Source organism: Balaenoptera ricei, chromosome 20 (genome assembly GCF_028023285.1).
Source record: "Balaenoptera ricei isolate mBalRic1 chromosome 20, mBalRic1.hap2, whole genome shotgun sequence".
In the NCBI taxonomy this organism is placed as follows: domain Eukaryota; kingdom Metazoa; phylum Chordata; class Mammalia; order Artiodactyla; family Balaenopteridae; genus Balaenoptera; species Balaenoptera ricei.
In genome coordinates, this window is record NC_082658.1 from 55,433,803 (window position 1) to 55,461,037 (window position 27,235).

The 27,235-nt window shown below is 48.2% G+C and overlaps 1 protein-coding gene across 1 annotated transcript in view; it reads left to right on the plus strand.

Moving 5' to 3' along the window:
- The window catches only part of DNAH2 (dynein axonemal heavy chain 2), a 94,997-nt gene that overhangs the window by 37,133 nt on the left and 30,629 nt on the right, over positions 1-27,235 (plus strand). Inside the window, 30 exon segments of the mRNA XM_059907447.1 lie at positions 684-884; positions 980-1,136; positions 1,502-1,676; positions 2,085-2,248; positions 3,900-4,061; positions 4,161-4,264; positions 5,287-5,443; positions 5,595-5,677; positions 5,768-5,948; positions 6,333-6,471; positions 9,135-9,352; positions 9,568-9,669; positions 10,000-10,125; positions 10,650-10,760; positions 11,070-11,258; positions 11,704-11,807; positions 11,908-12,097; positions 12,634-12,814; positions 13,551-13,678; positions 14,008-14,160; positions 14,444-14,569; positions 21,847-22,065; positions 22,309-22,426; positions 22,639-22,775; positions 23,293-23,430; positions 23,520-23,678; positions 25,142-25,294; positions 25,473-25,564; positions 25,893-26,091; positions 26,244-26,468. Of these exon segments, the coding sequence (XP_059763430.1) occupies positions 684-884; positions 980-1,136; positions 1,502-1,676; positions 2,085-2,248; positions 3,900-4,061; positions 4,161-4,264; positions 5,287-5,443; positions 5,595-5,677; positions 5,768-5,948; positions 6,333-6,471; positions 9,135-9,352; positions 9,568-9,669; positions 10,000-10,125; positions 10,650-10,760; positions 11,070-11,258; positions 11,704-11,807; positions 11,908-12,097; positions 12,634-12,814; positions 13,551-13,678; positions 14,008-14,160; positions 14,444-14,569; positions 21,847-22,065; positions 22,309-22,426; positions 22,639-22,775; positions 23,293-23,430; positions 23,520-23,678; positions 25,142-25,294; positions 25,473-25,564; positions 25,893-26,091; positions 26,244-26,468 (4,591 nt within the window).

Genomic DNA, 27,235 nt, shown 5'->3' on the forward strand with positions numbered 1-27,235 from the left:
GCTGATGTGCTCAGTGTTCTTATACAAGCTTCCATGCAATCAGCGCCGTGAGTCAGGTATGCAAGATGCGGGGCAGTTCGATGAAAGGAGAGAGAATTTTCAGCCGGGGGCGTCAGGGGAAGGAGGACGTGGATGAAGGGAGTGACTCTGGGGCAGGGCTTTTCAGGATGGGTAGGACATCAGCAGGCAGAGATGGGCAGTGGGAGGGCATTCCAGGCAGAGACAACAGCACGAAGATGGGACCACGTGAGCATGTTCACCAAATAGTGAGTATCCAGAAAGGAAGTCAGCAGAGGGATAGATGTACAGCAGCCAACTTAATCCTCTCAGCAGCCTCGCAGGGTGGGTTCTGTTACCGTCACCAGGTTGCAGATGAGAAGACTGAGGTTCAGAGTCGTTAAATAACCTGCCTGGCGGCACAGAGCTAGTGAGCAGCACAGTGTGAACCCAGCCCGGATCGCTGAGCCTCTAAAGCCTTGAATGCAAACCGCAGAGTCTGAAAGCAGCGGTTGGGAAAATGCCATGATCACAGCCACCTGCTGGGGGACGGGTTGAAGTGGGAGACACCCGGGGGCAGAAGAATGCTTTAGCGCTGCTGGCTGGGAGGAAAATATCACCCAGGCAGGGCATCCGGCACGTCTGCAAAGAAAAAGACGTCCTAGCGGGGATGTGGGCCTTTTCAGCTACACGGAGGTGGCTAATAACGTGCAGAAGGAGGAGACGGTCCTCAACATCCAGTTTGTGTTGCTGGACTGCTCGCACCTCAAGTTCTCGCTGGTGCAGCACTGCAATGAGTGGCAGAACAAGTTCACGACCCTGCTCAAGGAGATGGCGGCCAGGCGCCTCCTGGAGCTGCACACCTACCTGCAGGAGAACGCGGAGAAGTACGGCTGGTGGATGTGGGCTCAGGCTGCGCAGGGGGGAGGGTAGGCCCGGCCTTCCCACCCGCCCGCCCACACTCTCTTCGCCCACGCTGCAGAATCAGCCACCCTCCCCAGACGCTGGAGGAACTGGGGGTCAGTTTGCAACTCATGGAGACCCTGCAGCACGATATGCCCAACTTGGAGACCCAGATCCCTCCTATACACGAGCAATTCACCATCCTCGAGAAGTACGAGGTGCCAGTTCAGGACAGCGTGAGTTCCTAAGATGCGCGGCCCACCCACCCGAGCCCGGCCCACTCCAGCCCCAGGTTGCGGGGGACACTGACGCCCCATGTCGGAGACCCTCGGCTGTCAGGAGGGAGAGCAGAGAAGTGAGCGGGGGAGAAGGCACAAGGCCCCAAAGCCTCTGAGAGCCAAAGCTAACTTGAATGATCTTTCGGGTCACCCTGAGGATCTCTTTCAGGCCCAGCAACTGCTTGATTTCTTTGGGCCTCATTGCATGTGGAACTTGGACACAGATGCTGGTCCAGAGGATCGGAAAAGAGTTCTTCGAAGTGTTGGTGGGACGGGCAGAGCTCCTGCTCGTGGGTCACCTCCACTCTGTGTGATGTCCCCAGGTGCTGGAGATGCTGGACAGTCTCAGCGGGCAGTGGGTCGCCTTCCAGCAGGCTGTGCTGGACGGTGAACAAATGCTGAAGAGGCACAAGGAGAAGTTCAAGACAGGCCTCATTCACTCAGCTGACGATTTCAAGAAGAAAGCACACAATCTTCTGGAAGAATTTGAATTCAAAGGTACCCGTCTCGCAACCTCTTCCCTGACTTTCCCTTTGTCTTGACCCAGCCTTTCAAAGCCTAGGTCCCGTCCCGGGAAGGGTGCAGACAAGGCTGAGCAGGGGAAAGAGCCTGGCACGTCTGTCGGTGACACTCCTGTTGTCGCTGAGTCTTGGCTGGAAGGCAGCAGCCCAGCTCATAGCCTCTCCAGTTTTCTTACACTGACTTTTCATGTCCTACCCTTTTCTGACTCTCGAGCCACAGGTAGTAGTTTCAATGCATTCTTTCAATGCGTTCCCTCTTGTTTTCCTTCCCTTGTGGGAGGAGAGAAGTGAGATTTACCCACAAAGAGGAAGGCAAGCCACAGTGGCCTTTCAGGGGACCTTGGCCTTGAGTGGGAATCTGAACTTCACCTTGGACTCCCCACAGGCCCCTTCACCAGCAACGTGGGGCACCAGGCGGCCCTGGAGCAGATAGCCCACGTACGGGCCATGCTGAACACCATGCGGGAGGAAGAAAACAATCTCCGTGCCAACCTGGGCATCTTCAAAATCGAGCAGCCAGCCTCCAAGGACCTGCAGAACCTGGAGAAGGTGGTGTGCTGAGCAAGGCCCTCGTGGTGACCAAGGGTAGGGGGCAGGAGGCAGGAGAGTGGGTCCCAACCTGCCTGGGAAAACAACCGGGGCCAGGAAGATGGGTACACGAGGAGCTTTTTTTAAAAATGGGGGAAAAACTCAGGTAACAAAAGAACCATTTTAAAGTGAACGGTTCAGTGGCATTTAGTACATTCACAATGTTGTGTAACCATCACCTCTAATTCTAAAACATTTTCATTACCCCCAAGAGAAACCCTATACCCATTAGCAGTAACCCCCCATTCCCTCTCCTCCCAGCCTCTGTCGACCACTAATCTATTTTCTACTTACAACTGACCCTTGAACAACAATGGATTTGAATTGAGCAGGTCTGCTTATACACGGATGTTTTTCAATAGTAAATACTACAATACTACACAATCTGTGGTTGAATCCACAGATGGGGAACCATGGATATGGATGAACTGCGGATGTGGAGGGCAGACTATAAGTTATACACAGATTCTCTTGACTGCATAGAGGGTTGGTGTCCCTAACTCCTGTGGTTTTTAATGATCAACTGAACATGGGTTTTGCCTATTCTGGACATTCTGTGTAAAGGAAAGCATGCAATATGTGACTTTTTGTGTCTGGCTTCTTTCATTTAGTGTAGTATTTTCAAGGATCATCCATGTTGTAGCATGTGTCAGTATCTCATTTCTTTCTATGGGTGAATAATATTCCATTGTATGGATTTTGTTTATCCATTAACCTGTCAATAGACATTTGGGTTGTTTCCACTTTTTAGCTACTGTAAGTGGTGCTGCTGTGACTATGCGTGTACTTGTACTTGTCTGAGTTCCCGATCCCAATTCTTGTGGGTATGTACGTAGGAGTGGAGTTGCTGGATCATATGGTAACTCTATGTTTAACGTTTTGAGGAACCTCCAAGCTGTTTTCCACAGCAGCTGCAGCATTTTACTCTCCCACTAGCAGCGTACGAGGGTCCCTACTTCTCCACATCCTTGCCGGCATGCCCCCCCTTTACTTTTGGTTCTAGCCATCCTAGTGGGTGTGAAGTATCTCACTGTGGTTTTGATTTGCATGTCTCTACTGACTAATGATGTTGAGGATCTTTTTCTTTTTTTTTTTTATATTATTTATTTACTTATTTATTTTGGCCGCATTGGGTCTTCATTGCTGCACGCAGGCTTTCTCTAGTTGCGGCGGGTGGGGGCTACTCTTCGTTGCGGTGCGCGGGCTTCTCATTGCGGTGGCTTCTCTTGTTGTGGAGCACAGGCTCTAGGTGCGCGGGCTTCAGTAGTTGCAGCACGTGGGCTCAGTAGTTGCGGTGCACGGGCTTAGTTGCTCCCCGGCTTGTGGAATCTTCCTGGACCAGGGCTCGAACCCGTGTCCCCTGCATTGGCAGGTGGATTCCTAACCACTGTGCCACCAGGGAAGTCTGAGGATCTTTTCATGTGCTTGTTCCCTGAGGCGCTCTTAAGGCAAGAGAGTGGAGGAAAAAAATGTGAACTGAGGAGGCAGCTGTATGTTGCCAGGAGGGAAGAGCTTCTCAGAATGAGAGGAGGAGAGGCCCTGCGTGTTTGCCGGGGAGGAGGAGGGCGAGAGTCACATCACTCAATGCACCTGTCTGCTCTTGGCCACGAAGGAGCTGGACGCGCTGCAGCAAGTCTGGGAGATCACCCGAGACTGGGAGGAAAACTGGAACCAGTGGAAGACCGGCCGGTTCCTGACCCTGCAGACGGAGGCCATGGAGACCATGGCGCACGGGCTGTTTCGCCACCTCACCAGACTGGCCAAAGAGTACAAGGTGTGTGGGGAGAGGGTGGGGGGCCGCAGGCAGGCCGACTGAGGAAGGGGCCATGTGGGAAAGATGGTCAGGTCTTCGACGCCTCTCGCTTTTACTCAGGACCGAAACTGGGAGATTATTGAAACCACTCGCTCAAAAATAGAGCAGTTCAAGAGGACCATGCCTCTCATCTCGGACCTGCGAAACCCCGCCCTTCGAGAGCGGTGAGGCTGCCCCTCGGCTCCTGGGGGTCGCCCCCTGGCCTGGCCGTCACCTGCTTCTCCCAGTTGTCCCCTCCATGGCGTTCCTAGCTCTCTTTGCCCCTCTGTTCACCAACACACGCCTTGAAGAAGGCTTCCCAAGAGCCCACCGCCGTCCTCTGTCTGTCACATTGTCCTGGGTTCTCCGGCCTTCTTGGCTCTTTCCCTTCCGTCTCCCTTCAATTTATGTTGTCTGTCAGAGCTAAGCTTTACGTCTTCTGTCCTACAGACGCTTGCATGTTGTAGCCCAAAGCCTAACTTTTGTCCTTTAGGGGTTTTGCTTTTGTGCCTTGTTTAAGAGGACCCCATCTACCCCAGAGCTGTAGACACACTCTCTCCATACTTTCTTCTCATACTTTATAATTTTGCTTTTCAAGTTTACCTCTTTTAGTGCATCTGGACTTTATCACATGATAGAAGAGGGCTTTGAAACCATTGAGGCTAGAATAAACTATTTTATAAATGGTGTTTTAATAATTATCTATCTATTCATTTAGGAGTAAGTAATTTTACTTCTTTGGTATTGCCTCCAGCATAATGTTTTTGGCGATGCTTCACTAATAAGTATTATGCAATTAAGTATCACCTAACTGCTTTATTTGCTTAAGTTATTTACCCTCTCTAAACCTCAGTTTCTGCATGTGTAAATGGAATAACATGTATAGAATGGTCCTCATTTATAGAGTGGCTTTAAAATGAAATGGTACATGTAAAGCAGTTGGCCCAGTGCATCATCTGTAGTGAACCTGCAATCATCCGTCCTAACTCCCTCTCCAGAGAGTCAGCACCTCAATCTCTGTATTCCCCACAGTGCCTAAGATTGTATTTTAGAGGCTATTTAGTAAATATCTGTTGAATCGTGAATTAATAAATACACAGAATCATAATATCCCAGTGGGAGAAAGCCATTGGGGAGCGATGCTGACACTTTCCAGTAGGCTCTCGTGCTCCAGCGTCCTGATCTGACCTTTTGCCCCTGGCTGCAGGCACTGGGATCAGGTCAGGGACGAGGTCCAACGGGAGTTTGATCAGGAATCTGAACGCTTCACCTTGGAGCAGATCGTGGAGCTTGGGATGGATCAGCACGTGGAGAAAATTGGGGAGATCTCTGCCTCAGCAACCAGAGAGCTGGCTATAGAGTTGGTATGACAGAGTCCTTTCCCATGGCCCCTCATTTCCTAAGCTTCCTGGAACAAAGGCTTCCAGCTTTTCATCATCTGATGGCCCCTCCCAGCTCCTATTACCCTTGGGGGCTAAATACCTGATTGATCTGTTCCTCAATTTCTTTCCGCAGGCATTACAAAACATTGCCAAGACCTGGGATGTGATTCAGCTAGACATAGTCCCCTACAAGGATAAGGGCCATCACCGACTCAGGTAGACAGGGCTGTGTGACCTGGGCTGCAGAGTGGGGACCGAGGCTTGGCAGATGGGGCTAGACTATGATTTTGATACCTTCCACCGCAGAGGCACGGAAGAAGCGTTTCAGGTGCTGGAAGATAACCAGGTGTCTCTGTCTACCATGAAGGCATCTCGTTTCATCAAGGCCTTTGCGAAGGATGTAGACCACTGGGAACGCTGCCTCTCCCTCATTTTGGAAGTTATTGAGGTGGTGCTCACAGTGCAGCGTCAGTGGATGTACCTAGAGGTCAGGATTCTCTGCCTGAGCTCTCCCTACCTGCTGTTTTGACTCCTTTATTTGTATAGGGCCTAGATAGTTGCTCTGTTATCGGCCCCGTTTTCCCACCTCTAAAGCCATTCTTCATCTGGGACCTAGGCATCTGACTCTTGGTTATTACCTCTCATCTTCAGCCTCCTCCTTGCAAAGCCTTTGTTCTTTTTCCATTTTTCTTCTCGGACCCACAAACCTGGCCTCCCAATCCCAAGTTTCCTTCTAGAACTTGAGCATCTTGCCCTTTGGTTCTGATGCTCTTTATCTTCTCCTCAACTGTCAGTCCTGGTCTGAGAGCAGGGAGCAGAGTGTGGAGAGTGTGTGAGAAACAGCCTCTCACGCCAGTTGTTGGCCCTTCAGAATATCTTCCTAGGAGAGGACATCCGCAAGCAGCTGCCCAATGAATCAGGCTTATTTGACCAAGTCAATGGCAACTGGAAAGACATCATGGACCGGATGAACAAGGATCCCAATGCTCTCCGGAGCACCCACTATCCAGGTCTGATCCCTGACGTAACCTCAGCTGGTGCTATATGTATGTGAAGTCATGGCCACATTCTTTTTTTTTTTTTAATTTTATTTATTTATTTTTGGCTGTGTTGGGTCTTCGTTTCTGTGCGAGGGCTTTCTCTAGTTGCAGCAAGTGGGGGCCACTCTTCATCGCGGTGTGCGGGCCTCTCACTATCGCAGCCTCTCTTGTTGCGGGGCACAGGCTCCAGACGCGCAGGCTCAGTAATTGTGGCTCACGGGCCTAGTCGCTCTGTAGCATGTGGGATCTTCCCAGACCAGGGCTCGAACCCATGTCCCCTGCATTGGCAGGCAGACTCTCAACCACTGCGCCACTAGGGAAGCCCCACATTCTTCATTTACTGAAAGATTGACCATTGCACCTGGCTGTCCTACCATCACCACCACCTCTTCTAAGCATTAAATAGTAGTTCCGTAAATTAAACTCCACACATATTTGAGCAGAGTACAATATAATGGTTAAGAGGATGGGCTATGGAATCAGACAGACTTGAGTTCAAAATCTGACTCATACCTTACCGATTATGTGCTCTCGGGCAGCTTGCTTCCTCCGTACTGCAGTTTCCTCACCTGTAGTGTGTGTGGGGTTAATGATAGCTATTTCTCAGGGTCTTTGTAAGGATAATAGAGGAGTATGTAGCACTCAGTACAGTGTCTGGCATAAAGTTAGTGCTCAATTATTAGTACTGTGCCTCAAGAAACACTGATCGAGGAATCACTCTTCTTCTCTAGCTGGTTCATTCGATGAGATGATGCAGGTAAATGAGATAATGCAAGTAAAGCCCTTGTCACATTAAATGGCACAGAGAAAATCTTTGGTTACTATGAGCTATTGTTATTACCTTGACTTTAATTGGTTTATCAGATTAGCTAGTCTTTAATGTAGACATTTTGGTAGGCATGGGGATTGGGTAAGGGGATGGGGGAGAGATGTACACATAGTGAGGTCTGGTTGATTATGCTCGATTGGGGTAAAGAATCAGGGAGTCATGTTTGGCGATGGGTACCTACAGTACCCATCGTGTCCTGAGAAGAGTTTTGGCATGGGGTACGGAGGACCTCTTTGTTTTGCCAAGGGCCAATCTAACAATTCTTCATTTTCCCAAGAACCTTAAGTATACACATCAAAAAATATTATTATTCAATTACTCTGGTAAAATATAAGTATTAGGATGTGCAAAATTGAGTGACAATATGAATTTTTTAGAAATAATATTTGAGATAATTGACATAATTACATTTTAGAACAATTTATAAGCAGAGTCATCTCTTCGTTGAACACACAGAACAAAGCTGTGTTGTCCACTGCTACCGGGTCTCCCTGTGGTCTCCAGGGGCCACTCAGGTGGTCGCTCAAAGGTTCTAACAGCCTGTAGGCTTTGTACTTGAGGGTCTGAGGGTCACCTCAGAGTTCAGACTCCATGACATCCATGCTTTCTTCAGAAAGCTAGAAACTTGGAAGACCAGGAGATAAGCTAATCAAAATCTAATGCTGGGAGGAAACTAACATTATCAAGAACCTACAAATATGAACACATTTTATTTTATATCTCGAGTTTTTCTTTGAGGTGGATCTTATTACCATTTTACAAAGAGGTAAAAGCTCCCTGAGGTTAACTGACGTGCTAATTAAGTGAAAGAGCCGCAGTTTGGATGGCCATCGGCTGCCTCCCAATCTAGTGCTCTTTTTGTTTGTTTGTTTGGCCACGCCGCACAACTTGTGGGATCTTAGTTCCCCAACCAGGGATCGGAACCACGCCCCCTGCAGTGGGAGCTCATAGTTCCAACCACTGGACCGCCAGGGAATTCCCTCTAGTGCTCTTCTTGCTCTGTCACGAGGGACACTGGCAACCCCAGTGACTGCAGACCCCTTTCATTGTGTGCGTGTGATATGCATTTAAATCTAATGTTTTTTTTTCCATTTATTTATTTTTGGCTGCATTGGGTCTTCGTTGCTGCAAACAAGCTTTCTCTAGTTGCGGTGAACGGGGGCTACTCTTTGTTGCAGTGTGTGGGCTTCTCATTACGGTGGCTTCTCTTGTTGTGGAGCACCGGCTCTAGGGGGCGCGGGCTTCAGTAGCTGTGGCACATGGGCTCAGTAGTTGTGGCTCACGGGCTCTAGAGCGCAGGCTCAGTAGTTGTGGCGCACGGGCTTAGCTGCTCCACGGCATGTGGGATCTTCCCGGACCAGGGCTCAAACCCATGTGCCCTGCATTGGCAGGCGGATTCCTAACCACTGCACCACCAGGGAAGTCCCAAATCTAATGTTTTAACTTGTTGAACTGTTTATGTGCAGAACAAGCTCTAATTTTCAGAAGTTCTTGGGATGATCGGCAGAGCCCCACTTCTTTGGTGGGAAAAGACTGATGGGAGATGTAGTTATATTAATGGAATTGTATAATTAATACATAATGTATAATGCGTACAATAGTGTATAATGAATACTTAATAATGAATTAATGAAGAGGATGGGAAAAGAGTGATTGGGGACACTGCATCTGCTTCCAAAAACCATATGGCAGTCTGTGCCCCAATACTCAAGAGCTGGCAAAGTGGATATAGTTGGAGGCTCGAGATCTACTCAGGGCAATGGTAAAAGGGCCACCAAATATCATTCACTGTTCTCCTCTCCAGGCCTCCTGGACACATTGATAGAAATGAACACTATCCTGGAAGACATCCAGAAGTCTCTGGATATTTATTTAGAGACCAAGCGCCATATTTTCCCCCGCTTCTACTTCTTGTCCAATGATGACCTCCTGGAGATTCTGGGCCAGTCCCGCAACCCAGAGGCTGTGCAGCCACACCTCAAAAAATGCTTTGACAACATCAAATTGCTGAGAATGCAGAAGGTCAGTAGAGGTGGGCATGATGCGAAGGAGGGCAGGGGAGGGATGGCGACATCAAGGTGTTCAAGGCCTCGGAGGGGACTGTGCCCTCCCAGCAGGAGGGGGATATAATGATTCTGGGTATCTGGGACAGAACTTTCTAGAATTGGTAATATAGAGGGGAGGGGGGAGGAGCAGAAATTACCCTACAAGGGCTCAAGAGCTTCCTGTTTCTGCAGGTTGGGGGACCCAGCAGCAAATGGGAAGCGGTGGGAATGTTCTCGGGCGACGGCGAGTATGTCGATTTCCTCCACTCGGTACTTCTAGAAGGGCCTGTGGAGGTGAGCTGCGACGAGGGCCTAAGAAGCAAGCTGACTCTTCTAAGTTTGCTTGGCTCTGTGAGGAGAGGGCATCTCTGTGAAGGGATATTAGTCACTTTTTGCCCTCCCGCCTGCCATTCCTAAAACTCTTAACCTCTACCCTGCACCCGAAAGTCGGACAGTCTGCCCCCTAGTCTCCATTTCCCTCCGGGACGCAGGCCGGCCGCTGCCCAGCTCCTGCTCTTCTCTTGGGCCCCAAAGCCCCGGAGTCCTGTTTCCCAAGCACCTTCACTCTGGGGGCTCCTGACTCTGGCCCTGAGGGCAAGCCATCCTGTTCTCACCTCCCCCCAGTCCTGGCTTGGCGATGTGGAGCGGACCATGAGGGTGACCCTCCGGGACCTTCTTCGGAACTGCCGCCTGGCCCTCAAGAAGTTTCTTAACAAGAGGGACAAGTGGGTGAAGGAGTGGGCTGGCCAGGTGAGCTGGGGTCAGTGGAAATGAGGCAACAAGGAGGGCCGAGCCGAAAGGAAGCAGCCAGTGTAAAGACAGGATCTTCTTCTTCTTTTTTCCTTTTAAATATTTATTTATTTATTTATTTGGCTGCATCGGCTCTTAGTTGCAGCATGCGGGATCTTTAGTTGCAGCATGTGGGATCTTTAGTTGCAGCATGTGAGATCTAGTTCCCTGACCAGGAATGGAACCCAGGCCTCCTGCATTGGGAGCGCGGAATCTTAGCCACTGGACCACCAGGGAAGTCCCTAAGGACAGAATCTTGAGTCGCACAAAAGGCAGGTTTCCTGCCCCCTGTTCTGGGCTGTGGCCCCGGAAGCCTGCACCGCGGACCCTTAGCTCCTGACTTGGGTACGTGCCCATCCTTCAGAGCAGTTTAGGCATAGTGAGAGGAGTAGCACCTGGTCCCAGAAGAAGCTGGGTTTTGGGAGCCGGGCTGTGTGTGTGGCCAGGGACAGGGCTTTGGAATAGAGCCTCTACACGTGCCCCAGGTGGTGATCACTGCCAGTCAGATCCAGTGGACAGCTGATGTCACCAAGTGCCTGCTGACAGCTAAGGAGCGGGGAGACAAGAAAATTCTCAAGGTCATGAAGAAGAAGCAGGTGGGGAGCCCTGCCAGGATAGGAGAGGCCTGGAGTTAGAGCTGGAGGGACAGGGCAATACATTGGGTCAGAATTAGCGATGAGCTGGTGGGAAAGGGTCCGAACGAGGGTGCGTTATGGGAGGTGTCCAGCAAGAAGAGGTTGGGTGGGTCAGAAGTACGTCTCCCTGTGCTGATGTTGGGGGCCAGGAGCTGCAGTGGGGGTGGGGTCAGCATTGTGGTTGGATGCGGAATGATGCTGGGACGAGGCGTGATTAGGGTTTGGTGGCATTGCTCGGGTCACCTTCTTCTCTGGCACCTCGTTCCACAGGTGTCAATACTGAATAAGTACTCGGAAGCCATCAGGGGGAACCTGACCAAGATCATGCGCCTTAAAATTGTGGCTCTGGTGACGATAGAAGTCCATGCCCGGGACGTGTTGGAGAAGCTTTATAAGAGTGGCCTCATGGATGTCAGCTCCTTCGACTGGCTCAGCCAACTGCGCTTCTACTGGGAGAAGGTGCCGAAGGGCCATCTTCCCACTCCCATACCCTAAACCCGATCCTAATGCTTTAACTAAATTCATGTTCTCTAAATACAATAATATCCCAACCCAACCCTTAGTCCTATCACAGCACCCTAATCCAGCTCGTAACTCTCTCTCGAATCTGCCAAGTAAGGAGTGGCAAGTGGCACTTTTCCAGGGAGTGCCCACTCTAGGTGTCACTTGATCAGGACTCAGAAAGACTCCAAGCAGCTGCTGCAATAGTTTGGGCTGGACACGTGCAGCGTGACCCCCAGTTCCCGTCTTTGTCGTAAGCCCGTCCCTCCTTCTAACTCTAAAAGGAGCCCCCAGTCTTCCCCCTGCAACTCCCCTGCCGCTTCCAGCCCTCCTCTCAGCCATCGCTGCAGCTCTGTGTCTTCCTCCAAGCCCGCCCCTCTCTTACTCTGCCCTGTTTCCCTAGGATCTCGATGACTGTATGATCCGCCAGACCAACACACAGTTCCAGTATGGTTATGAGTACTTGGGTAACTCTGGCCGGCTTGTCATCACCCCGCTGACAGACAGGTCGGCCATGGGGAGGTGAACAAGGGGCTTTGGGTAGGGGCAGCGAATGCCGAGCCAAGGCTTCCAGGAGTCCGGCTTGAGTCCTGTCCTCCATCCCCAGGTGTTACACGACACTGACCACGGCCCTGCACCTGCATCGAGGTGGATCCCCCAAAGGTCCCGCAGGCACAGGGAAGACCGAGACCGTCAAGGACCTGGGCAAGGCCCTTGGCATCTATGTCATCGTGGTCAACTGCTCTGAGGGCCTGGACTATAAGTCCATGGGCCGGATGTACTCAGGCCTGGCCCAGGTGAGCGTCCTGCCAGCCTGGCCAGGAGGCCCCTTCAGTATCTTTTAGTTCCAGAAAATCGGCCGAAACCCAGATCTGGCTCAGTGCTTCGTAGCTGACGACACTGCATCGCCTCAGTTAGTTCTTACAACTGGGGAAGTCCCTGTGCCTCCCTGAGCTTCACTTTGCTTATTTGCAAAATCACAAGATTATGTAAGGATTCAATAACTCATGCACACGGGAGGCGCTCAACACCCACAAGTTCCCTACCCTGGTCACTTTCCCACCCACACCTCTCAGGCATTCCCCTAGATCCTTCCTGTCTGATGGAAAGTTCTGGCCAGAAACCACAACAGTGCTACGGGGCCCCCTCCACCACACACACACGCACACGCACACGCACACGCACACGCACATGCACACACACACACACATTCATTTTAGAGGCTGCTGCTCCTATCCAAACATTTCAGGGAGAATATGTTAGTCACAATTTTTAGTTTCTCCCAGTCTGGGGGTACTTTTCTTGCTCCCAGCGACTCCCCCCCCACCCACAGATGGGCGCCTGGGGCTGCTTTGATGAGTTTAACCGCATCAACGTGGAAGTGCTATCCGTGGTGGCCCAGCAGATCCTGTCCATCCTCTCAGCCTTGGCTGCCGGCCTCACCCGCTTCTATTTTGAGGGCTTTGAAATAAATCTGGTGTGGTCCTGTGGGATCTTCATCACCATGAACCCTGGTAAGGGCCTGGGAGTGGATGGGGCTCCTGGGGGGAGAACTGAGTGTTCAGGGCAAATAACTGTGCATCCCCCCACCCCTGCCAGTGTTTTTAGCCAAGTGAAATGTGGCTAAAGACCATAAAGTGTGAGAGAAGGATAAGCATACACATTTCTGGGAAAAAGGGTGGCAATCTTACTGTTCTCCCTAAAGGGATTAATAACAGCTTGCGGGCATATATGTAGCCCTAGTCTTTTAAAGTGCTTAGCCATCTTCTTTTGTTGGACTAGCTCCCAGAGTTCTGGTCTGTCTGCCATCCCTTTTGCCGAATGGGAGAATCTCCCCCAAAGTGCAGGGCCTAGGGTCTCTCATTACTGTTGCCTGGGAACAGCTCTGGGGGAAGGAACTAGGAGAAAACAGGAAAGGGTTTCGGTACTGAAAGAATCAGATAAACAGGTGCGATTTCTATTAGCACTAACGTGAGTTATACATGGAACTTGGAGAGATGGGAACTTGACAGCTCTGTGATTTGAGTTTGAACCAGGGCCATGCAGAAGGTTAAGGAAAGGACCAGGGGTAGGAAAGAAGAGCAAAGTGGTGTGGGAAGAGCCAGGGCTGAGATGAGAAAGGAAGAGGTCTCAGAGTTGGAGCTGGGGAGAGAGTTAGGGATGGAGCTGGGGATGGGGAAAATGGGACTGATTGGGAAGTAGGTCTTTGGGAAGCAGTATGGATTCTGAATAAATGGCTCTGTTTTCCAGGCTATGCTGGTCGCACAGAGCTTCCGGATAATCTTAAATCCATGTTCCGTCCAGTTGCCATGGTGGTGCCCGATTCTACCCTCATTGCAGAAATCATTCTCTTTGGGGAAGGATTTGGCAACTGCAAGGTATTCTGATAATCTCTTGTCTCCAATACTTTATTTCCCTTCCGTGATTATTCTCTGGACCGAAGAGCCCCCTGGAGGCCTCATAATCAGTTTATCCTACAAGGAACTTACATGGCTGTCAGTAGGATATGGAGGGAGGTCTCCCCTCTACGGTGTCACTAGTCCTTGATGGCACGATTCACAGGATATTCTCATTAGGATTGTCCGTAGAGCACTTCCCAGCTGCTCCAAGTCCCGGGACCTAGCTTCTTGGATCTGTAACTGTCCCTAGATGAAGCAGAGGGATTGGTGGGGAGATGGATTGTTTCCTCCTCTATTTTGTTCTCCAGATTCTGGCCAAGAAGGTGTACACACTTTACTCGCTAGCCGTGCAGCAGCTCTCCAGACAGGACCATTATGACTTTGGCCTACGTGCCCTCACCTCCCTCCTGCACTGCGCTGGCAAGAAGCGCCGCCTGCAGCCGGATCTGTCTGATGAAGAGGTAGATTGAGGACACAACCGTTGGACCTTAACCTCCATTGTCACTGGTCCTATGCGCCTTCACTGAAGTTTTTGAGATTCTTACTTTTCGCTAGATTAGGTTTCCCACCCTCCTGCCCCTCCCCTCAGGTGTTGCCTGAATTCCACCTGTCCTATCGCTAAAGACTAGCTCAGATGTATCCATTGTTCTTAGCTCCTGCCTCTCACCCAGTTGGAGACGAAGGGCCTAATGAGTACCTCGGCCCTGGCTCCGCGAGCCTGAGTCTCTGTCTTTTCCCATTCAGGTTCTGCTGCTCTCGATGAGAGACATGAACATCGCCAAGCTAACTTCAGTGGACGTGCCACTCTTCAATGCCATCGTGCAAGATCTATTCCCCAGCATCGAGCTGCCGGTCATTGACTACGGCAAGGTATTTGTTCCTCAAGACTCTCCCTGACCTCACGTGTGAATGTGGGTCTGGAAACAGGACACCTGGCCTCCAGGCCTTGTTCTGCCCTTCACTAGCTGTCCATTTACTGGCTGTGACTTTGAGCAACACAGTTGGCCTCTCTTTGGGCTTCCTTATCTATAAAACCATACAGGCCTATTCAAACATTCTACTTTCTCACCTCAACTCCCTACTTCCTGACTCACCAGCTCAAGTACTTCTACTCATCAGTTCCTTGACTTCACTGAGACCGCTGATCCCCTGGCCTTTCTACTTTCTACCTGGTAGCCCTCTCCTGTCTCTACTTCTCTCCTCATTCAGGGAGTTTTGAGGAGAGACTGCTAGGAGCTCTTTGGTATATGAGAGGAGTGGGATAGAAGAGGCCAGGGAAGGAGAATTTTAGAAAGTGTAGGAATTTTCTTCTCTGGCAGTATGGTAGTTTAGATACCCTGAATGATTCTTTCAGTTGAAACCACTAAAATGCTGGATAAAAATATAAAAATACATCTTTTAAAATGTATTGCTAAACTGGCAAGAAAGAAAGAATTCTGGGATGAGGAGGGGGAGTAAAAGCAGGGAGGCAAGTGAATGAGAAAGCTGGCTCTCTCCCCGAAAGTTTTTTGTTGAACTTAAGGCACTGGGGGTAGGAGATAAAGCAGCCCACATTTTGAGGTATAACAGAAAACCCAGTCATGCATAAACTTCCGTCCACAAAGGAAAACACCTTCAGTAAGTGGGAAAATGAGAAACCCACCACTGAGGAGGGTCCATGCAGTAAAGGAACATGCTTGTCGTGACCTTTGATGATGAGAGGAAGGGGCAAAATCTCCTTTGAGATTTCCTAACCACAAGTCAGCCCTCACATGGTTTCTGGTCATAATTAATTTTACTGTGTAATGCCCCACATCTCAAATTTAGAACTTAATTTTAAGTATTTCCAGGTTGTTAGTGTCTCCCCCAAGTGACTGGCAGAAGCAAATGCAAATTATTTCTAGAATAATGAAGCTTCCACTTAAGCCTCAAAGAATTCTCATAAAAGTCCAAGAAAATGAGCAGCTTCTGGTCAAAAATCACAAAACACACAAGGAAACAAGACACTGTGAATGGGATGCCAAAGGACAACAGAACAGCAGAATCAGATCCACAAAGACTTCAAACATGGAAAATAATCAGCACAGAATTCTAGAAATAACTAAATTTAATATGTTTAAAGAAATAAGAGAGGGGAATTCCCTGGTGGTCCAATGGTTAGGACTCTGCTGTTTCACTGCCAAGGGCGAGGGTTTGATCCCTGGTCGGGGAACTAAGATCCCGCAAGCACAAGCCACACACAGCACAGCAAAATAAATAAATAAATAAATAAAAATAAAGAAACAAGAGAGAAGCTTGAAACTGTGATCCAGGAACAAGAGACTTCTAAACAAAGTAGGATTGAAAAGAACCAACAGCATTCCTACAAATGAAAAAATATTATAATTGAAATTTTAAAAATCCAGCAACTCACAGAGAGGACTTCCAGGTAAAAAGGTGGATTAAAAACAATTTTGTTTCCTTTTGAAAACCCGCTACAACTACTCGAAAGAGATTTTTACAAATAAATAAGGCATCTATACCTGAAAGGATGGGGAGAATGGGAGAGGCAATGACAGCAAAATTGTGACATGGGAAATAAATGAATCAAGCTGTGACTTACTCAGCAAACCTAAGAGGCTGGAAGTGGGGAGAATTGTGAGTTGGGAGTAGGTGGAGGGAGTGAGTAAAGGAGGTGTATCTGAAATGAGAAGGATTGGAGGCAAACAGTCTTGGGAGCAGGTCTCCCCTTCTCTGCGACCCTGGTTGGCCGTGCCTCTCTCACTTTGGTGGAAGACTAGAGGGTAACAATAGTAGGTCTCTGGTCTGGGGGACACATGGTATAGTTGAGGGTGGGAGAAAACTCTATTAAAAATGGGGATTAAATGAATGTTTACACATTGAATGCTGAGACCCTTAGCCTTCTCTGAAGCCCCCAGAATGCCGGCAGCCAGACAGGAAATTGGAAGAGTTCTCTCTGGGGAATCTCTCTGTCCCAAGAAGAATGAACAAGACATCGACAATGGAAATTTCCCAACGAAAGTCCCAGATAAATCATCTACAGTGACACTCACAGTCTACAGGCCCCACTCACACACTCAGAGCTTCCATTCATCTCTTTAGTCCTCCACCCTTATATATGAGCCGAAAACCAAGGCTCACCACACATCTGAGGAAGACCTCTAACATAAAAGCAGCCAAAACAAATAGGAAAAAGCAAATTGGAGAAAATAGATAATGCCGAGAGAAGAAAAGTTTTTTTAAAAAATCTATCATTAGTATACTCAGAGAGAAGATTAAGGTATTGTATCCATGAAATACTGATGAAATGCTATTGGAAAAGGAATATTCCGGAGAATAGAGCAGAGCAGACAAAGCGGGAAAGAGATTAAGATTCACGTGCCAGTCTAGGAAAGACAACACTGAAATACCAGCAGTTCCAAAAAGTAGGAACAGAGAAAATGGAGGAGGCCAGGATCAGTAATGAAACAATTCACGAAGAATCCCCAGAACTGTAGCATCTAAGTTTCCATAATTAAAGGATCTATAAATGCATGACATAATAGATAAAACAAATCCTTACCAAGGCCCAGCATTGTGAAATTTTAAAACACTAGGAAAAGGAGAAGATTTAACGAGCTTCCAAAAAGGGAGAAAAAAAAGAGATGACATGCAAAAGATCAAGAATTAGAATGTTGGACTTCTCAATAGCAATATTGGCTCTTTAAACAATGAAGCAGCCTTCAACATTCTGAAGGAAAATTATTTCCAACCTCAAATGCTATACCCAGACAACCTGTCACGTAGGAAGCTAGATCAGAGATGTTTCAGACAAGCAGACTCTCAAAAAAAAAAAAAAAAAATTTACCTCCACTGCATTCTTTCCTCAGAAAGCTACCAGAGGATGTGCTCTACCACAATGCAGGAGCAGTCCAAGAAAGAGGAAGATAGAGGACAAGGGATGACAGTTGTGCACCAGACAAAGAGAGAAGCCAATCCAAACTGAAGCAAATCTGAAGGTTCAGGCAGACTTCTTTTTTTTTTTTTTAAGATTTTTAAAAAATTATTATTTATTTAATTTATTTTTGGCTGCATTGGGTCTTAGCTGCAGCACGTGGGATCTTTGTTGAGGCGTGCGGGATCTTTCATTGTGGCGCACGGGTCTTTCTCTTTTCTAGCTGTGGCGCGTGGGCTCCAGGGCTCCAGAGCGCGTGGGCTCTGTAGTTTGCGGCACGCAGGCTCTCTAGTTGAGGCACGCGAGCTCAGTAGTTCTGGCGTGTGGGCTTAGTTGCCCCGTGGCATGTGGGATCTTAGTTCCCTGACCAGGGATCAAACCCACGTCCCCTGCATTGTAAGGTGGACTCGGCACCACTGGACCACCAGGGAAGTCCCTAGACTTCTTTAAGAAGAGGAAATCGATACCTGATGAGAATAAAAGTTTTGAGAGATTTAGTCAACTGGCAGAGTTTGGAGTTGAGTTAAAGATCAGTATATTAAAAACTAAGCAAACAAAAAACCAGAGCAACTATTAGCCCCTAGGGAAAACCAAAAAGTTGTGCAGGAAAGGAAAAATAATCATGTATTGAGTAGTATACATTGTTATACTAATATTTAATACTGTTTACAAGAGACACACGTAAAACGTAAAGACAAAGGGTGGAGAGTCAAAGACTAGAAAAATACATCAGGTAGACACTAATCAAAAGGAAGCTGGGGTAGCAATATCAGACAACATAGATCTTAAGGCAAAATGAATTACCAGAAATGGAGTCGCTTCATAATAATAAAAAGTTCAATTCACCAGGAAGATACAACAATTCTAAATTTGCATGCATCTAATAATATGGCCTCAAAATAAATAGAACAAAATTTTTCAGAATTTCAAAGAGAAATAGACAAATCTACAGTCGTAGTGGCGCTCTTCACATCTCTCAGTAACTGATAGGCCAAGCAGACTAAAAATCAGTTTTGTTAAAGAAGATTTGAACAACACAATCAATCTTGAGTTAATCAAGACATCGACAGCAATTGCACTCAATAACTGAAGAATAACCATTTTTTTCAAGCATACATAGAATATTTAGGTTACTTGACCATGTAAAGGTCATAAATCTGCCTCAAAAATTTCAAAGGAATTTATTCAGAACACATTTTCTTTTTTTTTTTAATTTTATTTATTTATTTATGGCTGTGTTGGGTCTTCGTTTCTGTGTGAGGGCTCTCTCTAGTTGTGGCAAGTGGGGGCCACTCTTCATTGCGGTGCGCGGGCCTCTCACTGTCGCGGCCTCTCTTGTTGGGGAGCACAGGCTCCAGACGCGCAGGCTCAGCAATTGTGGCTCACGGGCCTAGTTGCTCCGCGGCATGTGGGATCCTCCCAGACCAGGGCTCGAACCCATGTCCCCCGCACTGGCAGGCAGACCCTCAACCACTGCGCCACCAGGGAAGCCCAGAACACATTTTCTGATCACAATGTTAACTCTACTGATATCAGGCAAAGTAGACTTTATGGCAAGAAGAATATTAAAGATAAAGGGGGACATTTCATAATGATAAAAGGGCCAATGCCCAGAAAGATATGGCTTTCTAAATTTGTATGCACTTAATAATAGAGCTAGAAAACGCATAAAACAAAATCGACAGAACTAAAAGTAGAAACAGATTAATCCACAACCCTAGGGGGAAATCTTGACATACTTCTCTCAGAAATTGACAAAATAAGTGGATAAAAAAATCCATAAAGGGAGTTCCCTGGCAGTCCAGTGGTTAGGACTCAGCGCTTTCACTGCCGTGGCCCAGGTTCAATCCTGGTCTAATCCTGGAACTAAGATCCCACAAGTTGTGCGGTGTGGCCAAAAAAAAGAAAAAAAAAATCCATAAACATACGGATTTGAGGGACTTCCCTGGTGGTCCAGTGGTTAAGAATCTGCCTTCCAATGCAGGGGACATGGGTTTGATCCCTGGTCAGGGAACTAAGATCCCACATGCCACGGGGCAACTAAGCCCGTGAGCCACAGCTACTGAGCCCGCGCGCCACAACTAGAGAGAAGCCCGAGCCCTGCAACAAAGAGCCTGTGCCCCGCAGGGAAAGTTCCCGCATGCCACAACTAAGACCCGACACGGCCAAAAATAAAATGAATAAGTAAATAAATATTTTTTTTAAAGATACGGATTTGAATGCTTTTAACAGATTTGACCTGACACACGTAGAACATTATATGCATATAATTGCAGATACATATTCTTCTCAAGTATGCATGGAGCGTTTACCAAAATTGACTGTGTGCTGGATTATTAAGTAGCGGTCTCATAAACTTCAAATGATTGAAAATTATACAGAGGATGATCTCTGACCACAATAGAATTAAACTAGAAATTGGTAACAAAATATGATTATTCCAAATGTTTGGAAATTAGGCAATACAATTCTAAATAACTCATGGGTCAAAGAAGAAATTACAGGATATTTTAAACTGAGTAAATAGAAAATGTGACATTTTAAACTTTTGGCATGATGCTAAACACGCACATACACACAAATACACCCAAACATGCTAATACAACTAATTCTCAGACAGTGGAGGGAAGTAGTAGGGGTGAGGCCTCTTAGTGGTGTTTGAGAGATACAAGTAAAATCTTGCATGTGTTTGAACTTATTTGGTTGCATTGGCTGTGTATTTAAAAATGTCACACTCTTCTGGGACCCACATGGGTCATGGTTCTATAAGCATTTCTTTATTTTTCATTTTTATTTAAAAAATTTTTAATGGAGTATAGTTGATTTACAATGTTGTGTTAGTTTCAGGTGTACAGCAAAGTGACTTAGTTTTATATATATATATATTTTTTCACATTCTTTTCCATTATAGGTTATTATAAGATATTGTATGTAGTTCCCTGTGCTATATAGTAGGTCCTTGTTTATTTTATATATAGTAGTTTGTATCTGTTAATCTCAAACTCCTAATTTATCCACACCTTTCCCCCTTTGGTAACCATGAGTTTGTTTTCAATGTCTATGAGTCTAGTTCTGTTTTGTAAATTAGTTCATTTGTATCATTTTTTTTAGATTCCCCATGTAAGTAATATCATGTGATATTTGTCTTTCTCTGTCTGACTTACTTAAGATGATAATCTCTAGATTCATCCATGTTGCTGCAAATGGCATTATTTCATTCTTTTTTATGGCTGAGTAATATTTCATTGTATAAATATACCACATCTTCTTTATCCATTCATCTGTTGATGAGCATTTAGGTTGCTTCCATGTCTTGGCTATTGTAAATAGTGCTGCTATGAACATTGGGATGCATGTATCTTTTTGAATTTGAGTTTTCGTCTTTTTAACTTAGGTGATGATTTGTTTAATGTCGGGCTCCCCCACCAGACTGTGGGCTCTGCGATAGGATGAACACTAATTTGTTCTCAGCACCCAGCACACTGCTTGGCACATACTTTAGAGGCTGAATAAATATTTGTTGAATGATATTAGAAAAGACGTGCAGGGCTTCCCTGGTGGCGCAGTGGTTGAGAATCTGCCTGCTAATGCAGGGGACACGAGTTCGAGCCCTGGTCTGGGAAGATCCCACATGCCGCGGAGCAGCTGGGCCCGTGAGCCACAATTACTGAGCCTGCGTGTCTGGAGCCTGTGCTCCGCAACAAGAGAGGCCGCGATAGTGAGAGGCCCACGCACAGCGATGAAGAGTGGCTCCCACTTGCCACAACTAGAGAAAGCCCTCGCACAGAAACGAAGACCCAACATAGCCATAAATTAAAAATAAATAAATAAATAAAAATTTAAAAAAAAAAAAAAAAAAAAGAAAAGACGTGCAGAGCTGCGTGTCAGACATTGTGTTTTACATTGACTATCTTATCTAATACAACAGCCCTACGTGGGAAGTACCATCATTACTCCCATTTAACAGATTAGGAAACTGAGGCTCAAAGAAGTTAACTTGCTCAGGTTCACATAGCTGAAAGCTGGGGACCCAGGCTGGCTGACTCCAGAGCCCAATCTCTTAACTCTGCACTTGGCCAGCCTCCCAAGGAACAAACAACTGCCAGGGTGCAAAGGGCCCTGGTGCGATTTTTAATGGTTTGCACATTATCCTTCTGGGTATCGGGGAGCTTTTGAAAGTCCTTTACAAGCAGCACCCTTTTTCTTCTGCTTCCTGTATTTTCCCTTCTCTCAGCTGCGGGAGACCATTGAGCAGGAGATTCGGGATATGGGCCTGCAGACCACCCCGTTCACCCTCACCAAGGTTATCCAGCTGTATGAAACCAAGAACTCCCGCCACTCCACCATGATCGTGGGCTGCACAGGCAGCGGCAAGACTGCCTCGTGGAGAATTCTTCAGTCCTCCTTGTCCTCCCTGTGCCGCGCCGGAGAGCCCAACTTCAACATTGTCAGAGTACGGACCTGGGACAGTGGGGCCACTGGAGGAGACTTGAGTAGCAGGAAGACAGTGAGGCTGGGGGCAGGGATGCGTAGGTGTCTGGGAGGGCGGTGCAGACCAGGAGGGCGGCCTGGGAGGGATGAGAGAGACAGGGGCCAAATACAAATACCTGGAAATAAAGCGAGGCTGGAAATAAAGGGACATCTTGGGATTTGTGTCAGCCGGCAGCTCAAAGCCCCCTTCCTGTGTCATTTTTAGGAGTTCCCTTTGAACCCTAAGGCACTGTCCCTAGGGGAGCTGTATGGGGAATATGACCTCAGCACTAATGAATGGACAGACGGCGTCCTGTCCAGTGTCATGCGGACGGCTTGTGCAGGTACCCAAAGGATCTTGGGGCAGGGAGAGCAGATGCCTAAATCTCCTGCGGGGGTGGGCAGTCTGGGGATAGAAAGCTCATTTTGGGGGAAAAAGTGCTTGGGGAATGCGGAGATCACCAGGAAGCAACTGCTTGCGTCTCCAGGGAGATGAGTGTGGAGGGAGGGCTGGGTAACGAAGCTCTGGTTTCCTTATCATCCACCTCCGACCAAGACGAGAAGCCGGATGAGAAGTGGATCCTTTTCGATGGCCCTGTGGACACACTGTGGATTGAGAGCATGAACTCTGTCATGGACGATAACAAAGTGCTGACCCTTATCAACGGAGAGCGCATCGCGATGCCTGAGCAGGTTCGGGAGTGGAAACTGGAGGGCCCGGGGCAGGGCTGAGGGGAAGAGCGGGGGCGTCCAACAAGAAGAGGAGGTTCTATAGGAACGCCCAGGAGGAGGATGCCTGGATTCAGGGCAACCTGTGACTGAAGAGGAAATGCCTGTCTTACCACAGACGCTGAGGACAGCTGTATAGAAAAAACTGTGTACTAGGGCGCACCGTGTGGACTGAGGCAGCCTCATTGCCACCGACATATGAGGGATGACCTTCCGTTGTGCACCCAGAGTTACAATTCGTGGGCTTTTGTAAAGCCCACCCTTTCCCACCCGCTCAAACAATGTGAGCGAGGGAGTGATTTTTCATAAGGATGACCTTGAATAAACCCTGATTTCTTTTAATGAACAAATCATTTGTAAAGCTTAGGTCTTTATTCATCCTGCCACACATGGTACTCAGTAGAGACACCTTGGGGCATCAGAATTCTGGGTGTTTTTATTACTGAGGGAAAGACAAGGTTCTGACCAAGTATATCCATAGGTGTCTCTCCTGTTCGAAGTGGAAAACTTGGCAGTGGCCTCCCCAGCCACCGTGTCTCGCTGCGGGATGGTGTACACTGACTACGCTGACCTGGGCTGGAAGCCCTATGTTCAGTCATGGCTGGAGAAGAGGCCAAAGGTATGAAGGGAATGGAGGAGAGGAGAGGAACCGGTGGGGCCTGGGGGGGACACAAGAATAATTCAGAGCCCCTGCTTATTCAACTCCAGGTAGAGGCAGAGCCTCTTCAGCGCATGTTCGAAAAGTTCATCAACAAGATGCTGACCTTTAAGAAGAACAACTGCAACGAGCTGGTGCCCCTCCCGGAATACAGCGGCATCATCTCCCTCTGCAAGCTGTACTCAGCCCTGGCCACACCGGAGAACGGGGTGAGGGGGGACCAGGGCAGGAAGGGCTCTCGACCTCCCGGGACAACTTCAGGGAAACGGTGTGTCTGAGACACAATTGGAACATGAGGCTTGAGTGGAGCGGAGACTCCAAGGGAAGGCCTCACCAACCGTGGAGGCAGCGAGCGGTGTGTGTGTGCGTGTGTGTGCACATGCGCATGTGTGCATGTGTGCATGCGTGTGCTCGCACGTGTGTGGGTGTGCATGTGTGTGTGTGTGCGCACGCGCACGCATGTGCATGCACACTGGGAGGCCAAACTAAGGACTCTAAATCAGATATAGTACACAATGGGTCTCACTGTAATTTCCTGCCCATATGTGGGAGCTGAGGATAGTTCATTTGGTTCCTCATTTCTCCATCCTTTCAAAAATTAAATATTAAGTCTTAGAATCTGTGAGGCCTTGGGATACTGTTTCTTTTTTGTTTGTTTTTAAGATTTTTTTTTTTTTTTGGATATGGACCATTTTTAGAGTCTTTACTGAATTTGTTACAATATTGCTTCTGTTTTATGTTTTGTTTTTTTGGCTGCAAGGCATGTGGGATCTTAGCTCCCCGACCAGGTATCGAACCCGCACCCCCTGCATTGTAAGGTGAAGTCTTAACCACTGGACCGCCAGGGAAGACCCTGGGATACTGTTTCTGCTGGGAGGAGCTCCCCACCTAACCTGATGAGGGGTTTTAGAAATTTTCAGATTAACTGATATTTAAGAAAATTTTTGTTTGGTTTAGAATTATGGAGTAAGGACCAAAATTGGGTATTTTTCTGTTGAGATTAAATCACTGCCTAGAAATGGTTCATATTGTTTCTAAGGACATTGCCAGATCACTCAACTATTAATATAAAGTTATATAACAATTAAGATCTATAACAGTATGTGTCATTCCTGGTACAGTTAATATAAATTAAAACTATGTAGGTGAAGTTGCAAAATGACATAGGGGAAAAGGCCAGTAATATAGTGTCAGTGGCACCCAGCTGCTGAGGAGGCCTGGGTAGGGGGAAGAACACTGATGAACAAAACAAAGAGAGGAGGGCAGTCTAGGTAAAGGGAACGGCTTTTGCAAAAACACAGAGACACAAGAGTCAGTCCCCGCTGGGCAGGGTGGGTGATGGGTGGATGGTGTTGGCGGTGTCACAACCCCTCTTCGCTGCAGCAGAGACCCCGAGAAGAGGATGGTGAGATGTGTGTGTGCTGGAAGGACAGACTAAGAACTCTGAATTCAATATGGTAGACAGTGGAGCCTCAACACAATTTCCCACCGTGTCTCTGTAACTTAGTAGGTTTATTTAAATGTTTTGATTTTGGTTTATCTACAGCCATATGGTTTTCCAAACAGAACCAGGAAGGGAGGGAAACTCTAAGCCTTTGTGATGAGCTGCCACAATTAGACGCCTCCACCTCTTATAGATTTACGGTATTTCCGCTTCTCCTTTTCCACCCAGGTGAACCCAGCTGATGGTGAGAACTTTGTCTCCATGGTAGAGCTGACATTTGTGTTCAGCATGATCTGGTCTGTGTGTGCCTCCGTGGATGAGGAGGGCCGCAAGAAGATTGACAGTTACCTCCGAGAGATTGAGGGCACTTTCCCCAACAAGGTCAGGGCCCTCAAACCCAGCTGCCCTACTTTTCTGCATCCCTGATCCTTAGACTCTTCTTGAGCCTCAGCCTGCCACCCGGCTCTCTTTCTTCTGCCCAGTGGTCTGTGAGCGCTTTTTCTGGGCAGGGAAAAGCTAAAGGAAGGCTTTGGTAACCCGCCACACGTTCCCTCCTCAGGACACAGTGTATGAGTATTTTGTGGACCCCAAGATGCGGAGTTGGACATCATTTGAGGAGAAGCTCCCTAAGAGTTGGCGCTACCCTCCAAAGTGAGAGCCGGGCCTGGGGGGTGGGTCAGGCTTGGGGCTGTGGTGGGTGGGAGATGTGGTGAGAGAGCAAAAGAGGGGTGCAAAAGTGAGCTGTAGGAAGAGAGGGTGGATCCCAAGGCAGAGGTGACTTTCCAGTGCAGGAAGCGGGATCTAGAGGAAATGGGACAGGGTCCTTCAGGAGAATGCCTGCTCCCCAGGCCCCGCAGGAGGCAGGCTTGGTGATTCGAGAGTGGTGATGCCGGAGGAAGATAAACACTGGGGGGCAGAAGGAAGCGGGAGTTAGAAAGGAGTGGGCTACGATCTTGAGACACAGTCCCTTTCCCCCCAGCTTCCCCTTCTACAAGATCATGGTGCCCACCGTTGACACTGTCCGCTACAACTACCTGGTGAGCACCTTGGTGGCCAACCAGAACCCCGTCCTGCTGGTGGGTCCCGTGGGGACTGGAAAGACATCCATCGCTCAGAGTGTCCTGCAGTCCTTGCCCTCCAGCCAGTGGTCAGTGCTCACTGTCAACATGTCTGCGCAGGTGTGTGGCAGGACCCAGGGCCAGGCCGCCAGCTCCCTGCTCTTTCCCTGCCTCTGCTCCCCCTTGGGATCCAAGTGCCTGGTCGACGCTCCTCTCTAACCCCGTATTTCTCCTGGGGGACCCAAGCATTCATTCTGTGCCTTTTTCACCAGACCACATCCAATAACGTGCAGAGCATCATTGAGAGCAGGGTGGAGAAGCGAACCAAGGGTGTCTATGTGCCATTTGGAGGCAAAAGCATGATCACCTTCATGGATGACCTAAATATGCCAGCCAAGGACACGTTTGGGTCCCAGCCCCCCCTGGAGCTGATTCGCCTCTGGATTGACTATGGCTTCTGGTATGATCGAACGAAGCAGACCATCAAGTACATTCGAGTAAGCATCCCGAGAATTTGTCCTTCAGGCCTCCGTTCCCGCCCATGATGCGTTCAGTCTCTGCTCCTCTGGGACCCCAGGATAGAATCCTGTAAGCCTATGTTCCTCCCCACACAGGAGCGTCCTGCCTTTCTCAGGGCCCAGACATCTGGCTCCTAGGTTATCAATTCCTGTTAGTGACTCTCCTCACTGACTGTCCTGTGCTTCGTGACCAAGGGAGCCTGTCCTCCAACTTCCACTCCTTTCCCAGGCCTCTTACACCTCGCTCCCATGGCAACGCTGATGCCAACCAGAGCTGCCCATAACCCCCTCTCCAGGCCTCTCCACCTCCCACTGTTTCAGTAACCACCTCCACTCCCCACCCAGAGTCCAGGCGTCTCCCTTCAGTCCTGACTTTTCTCCCGTGGGATTCTGAGCGTCTTGTTTCTTTTTCCTGAATCAATAGGCAGCCATTCCAGCCTGATACCTGGGGCACTCATCTATCTGGCCCTCGGGGTCCAAAACTCACCTAATAATATATTCATATGTTTCTGAGAAAAAACACGCACATACATACACAGATACGTGTGTGTGTATATATATATATATATTTAAAATAGAAAAGAAGAGAAAGTCTAGAAGACGTAATCAAATGTTGTTTTTTTAACTTACCTCTATTTTCCAGTTTGGGAACATGGATTATAATGATGAAATAAGAACAAATACATTACTTTAGTAATTCTGTAAAAATGTCCCAAATCCCTTCCTTCCCCTCACCTTTCCCTGCC